Source organism: Verticillium alfalfae, genomic scaffold (genome assembly GCF_000150825.1).
Source record: "Verticillium alfalfae VaMs.102 supercont1.9 genomic scaffold, whole genome shotgun sequence".
In the NCBI taxonomy this organism is placed as follows: Eukaryota; Fungi; Ascomycota; class Sordariomycetes; order Glomerellales; family Plectosphaerellaceae; genus Verticillium; species Verticillium alfalfae.
In genome coordinates, this window is record NW_003315030.1 from 191,875 (window position 1) to 195,228 (window position 3,354).

General features: G+C 54.8%; 3 protein-coding genes across 3 annotated transcripts in view; 1 reads left to right on the forward strand and 2 right to left on the reverse strand.

The window, feature by feature from the left end:
• The window catches only part of VDBG_07018 (conserved hypothetical protein), a gene marked incomplete at both ends in the record, with an annotated part of 2,190 nt that extends 1,249 nt beyond the window's left edge, over nucleotides 1-941 (reverse strand). The window contains one exon of the mRNA XM_003002401.1: nucleotides 3-941. Within this exon, the coding sequence (XP_003002447.1) occupies nucleotides 3-941 (939 nt within the window). The remainder of the gene's footprint in view (nucleotides 1-2) is intronic.
• A 259-nt stretch (nucleotides 942-1,200) lies between these two features.
• On the reverse strand, nucleotides 1,201-2,029 carry VDBG_07019 (conserved hypothetical protein; the record flags this gene model as incomplete). The annotated part of the gene is made up of 2 exons (XM_003002402.1): nucleotides 1,201-1,926; nucleotides 1,982-2,029. The coding sequence occupies 2 exons, from the start codon at nucleotides 2,027-2,029 to the stop codon at nucleotides 1,201-1,203; spliced, it is 774 nt and encodes a 257-aa protein (XP_003002448.1).
• Nucleotides 2,030-2,593: 564 nt separating this feature from the next.
• Nucleotides 2,594-3,092, forward strand: VDBG_07020 (conserved hypothetical protein; the record flags this gene model as incomplete). Its single annotated transcript, XM_003002403.1, has 2 exons — nucleotides 2,594-2,935; nucleotides 2,988-3,092. The coding sequence occupies 2 exons, from the start codon at nucleotides 2,594-2,596 to the stop codon at nucleotides 3,090-3,092; spliced, it is 447 nt and encodes a 148-aa protein (XP_003002449.1).
• Nucleotides 3,093-3,354: the final 262 nt, after the last annotated feature.

The window sequence follows — 3,354 nt, forward strand, 5'->3', positions numbered from 1 at the left end:
ACCATGTAGTCAACGTTTTCTATAATGAGCTCTGAAACACTAGAGTAACCACAAGAGCTCGCGATGATGTTCAAGGTTGTCATAGCGTGATCTCGAATTTGGGGGGTTGATGAACCCAGAAAAGCTGCAATGGGGTATAAGACATCGATGAGCTCGGGTCGGAATGCTTCCCTCGAGCGAGATGCTGCATAGGCCACTACCTCGAGCGCCACGGCCTCAAGCCGCCAATCGACATCTGTATTTTCCATGCTAGCGTCTATGAGTGACACAGAGAGGGCATAAAGCTCGCGCAAGGCTGTCTCGGGATCTTCCGATTCTGTAGTGACCGATGACAGGTCAAGATAATCATCCACGTCAGAAGTTCGAGTGAAGGCAGCTTTGACAAGCTCGAAGGATAGCCAGAGGGAAGAGACTTGGGCTGCATCTGTCAGTTCTTGCGAGTAGTCCAGCATATCGAGCGACAGCTTCACTTGTTGAGACGCAGATCCGACTTTAGAGATCAACCTCAACAATTCAGATCTTGTGGTTATCTGACTCTCATGGCCCAGGACTATCAAGCTGTAGTCCACTGCAGTACTATCGGCCCGGGTGAGATCTTTCCCCGAAAGCGGGACGAAGCTCGACGACACAGACTGAACCGCCTGCTTCTGACCGTCGCCAGCCAGAAGGGAGGACACACTGTCTCGCAGGGCCATAGACACGGCGTCACTGAGCGTGGAAGAAGCCAGTTGCAAACGTGACACCAATTCGGTGCCCTTCAGAACGTTACGAATCGCGGCCTGCTTCTTCTCTTCTTCGGCCGACTGCATGATTCGCGGCAGGGCGGTCAGCCAGTTATATACCGTGACCTTGATTAATTCCGCTAGCTCAGGATAGATGGTCGCCAAATCCTGTAGGCTAGTGGTGAGGGTGGATGGTGCGTCTTCCTCGGGTTCCAACATGGTGGCTGATTCGACCAGAATGGAACTGCAGTTTTCTAGGGTCGTGTGACACTCATCGAGAAGCGTCAGGGATAAGTTTGCGAGTGCATCCGGACCTCATGGGTCTTGCTGTTGCGAAGCTTCATGACGGAGGCCAGGGCCAGCTTTGATTTTGAGCAACGGGTAGCGGTTTAGCCATGGGCCGACTCAGCACTTTTCTGGGTTGTCAGCTTTCGAAGCCTGCGCAGTTTTCTCTGCTGATGGCTCCTCGTTCTTATATTCACCCGAGAACGGCAACAAGGACTAGCCTCAAGGTCGTGATGGCTGCCGCGAGTACCCGCGTCTTCTCGTGGGCTGGCATGGACAGCAGCTTGGTGAGGGCCGAGACGACACCCGGTAACAGAGTGGCCAGCGCAGCGTGGTCTTTGATGCTACGGAATACCGCCTGGAGCGCTCGCAATGATTCCAGCTGTATTTCCGGCGTTCTTCCGCTGGCTACACTGTCGATGACTACCGTGACGCCATGTCCCAGTGCCGGGATGGTTTTGGCATCGACGAGAGACGCGGCGGCTGCGGCAGAAGAGCCTGCCGCTGTAATCAAGGCTGTCAGCGCCCTAAGAGCTTCCAGTGTCGTCTCTTCTGGAGAGTTACGCTGGTCGTTCTGTCCAGGTGCCCCCCCAACAATAAAAGTCAGCAGGATGAGAAGCTGCTCGACGATCTGGGGTGAGATGCTGCCCTTCCAGCCGTGAACAGTGATGGCGGTAAGACACCTGAGGGCAGCCTCCAAGAGACGGGCAGGATAGCCCTCCTGATTTCTGAAGACGTGGGACAGGGGAAAAAAGACATAATCGGCCAGCTTGTCGTCAAAGACGGAGGCATCACGGTTGATTTGGGAACTGATAATGCCGTGAAGCTCTTCGATCAGGTCGACAAGATGGCGAATTGCTGTGGCTCCCTTTGGTGGATCAATCGCTATCCGGCTTATGGACACGCAGCAGGGTTTGAGCTGGCGGAACGGTCAGATGGGCAGGCGGAACGTGAGAGTAGAAGGGTCTGCCAACCTGTTGAAAGAACTCATTGCGGGCCGGGTTTGGTGAAATGTTGGCCATTGAGGGTGCGGCTACGAACGCATTCGAGGCTCAAGCCATGAGCACTGGCTAGTGTTGAATGTAACGAATAGAACCGCCAGTGTGTCGTGGCTGCTTCTTCGTGTATTGGTCGCCAAATTCGAGTCTTGTACGAAGATTACCTATGGTGTGTTTAGATCTATGTAGGTGCTCTACCTAGATAACTGGGATGCAGCACGGTGGAGAGGGAAGTCAAGGTCCAGAGCCAAGTGTCCCTGATGAATGAGTTGTGAATTGTGCACATTATGCATACCGTGCCTCGATCGGTAGGCACTGTGCTCGTGGGGGCCAGGCAGGCAGCTCTGTAGGCTCTTCCACTATAACAGCCCGTAGTGGAGTGGAGGGCAGTAGTAGCCCAGCACCTTCGACCACCAGGAAAGAGGGGCACACTTCCTTTCCATCAGGTAATGGAACAGATCGACGGCCACTCTTCGCTGTGCAAACCTGTTCATCTAGATTCACTGCTCGTGAAGACAATCAATCTTTGTGAAACCCAGAGCCATTTCGACCTTGACCCTTGTATTTGTTTGTCTAATATCACACACGATGGACACACCATTTGTTTGCATCGCCCACCCCTTCGAGTCCGCGGGAAACATCTCCCACGCCTACGAGTACGGCCCGGTGAAGGCCCGCAAGGCCATCATCTTTGTCGGCGGCTTGGGTGATGGACCTCACACGGTTCCATTCGTTCGACCTCTGGCCACTCACTTGGAGGAGTCGGGGCTGGACTATTCGGTCTTCGAAATCCGCATCAGGAGCTCCTTCACAGGCTTTGGCTACTCGAGCCTCAAGAAGGACGTCGAAGACATTGCGGCCTTCGTCAGGTACCTCAGAGGCATCGATAAGCAGAAAATTGTGCTCATGGGCCACTCGACGGGATCCCAGGTCGGTATTTCTTGTCCACTTGGCGACCAGCTGGCACGACTGACCATGGCAGGATTGTGTCGAGTACGCCGCGAATGAGGACGATCCCGTCGATGGCTTTATCTTGCAGGGGCCCGTGTCAGACCCGCGAGGCCGCTGCCATCCACGTGGACGCTGAGAAGCTCAGGGAAAGCGTCGAGCTTGCTGCCAGTATGATCGCTGAGGGACGAGGAGACGAGATGCTACGACCTGAACAGGTGGCTCATACTTTTGAGCCCATCACGGCCTACCGTTGGCACTCGCTCATTTCCAAGGGCGGTGACGACGACACTTTCTCGTCTGACCTCGACGAGGAAACGGTTTCCAGAATATGGAACCGGTTCCAGAAGCCGGCGATGGCCCTGTACTCGGCCGAGGACGAGCACGTCCCCGCTCATGTC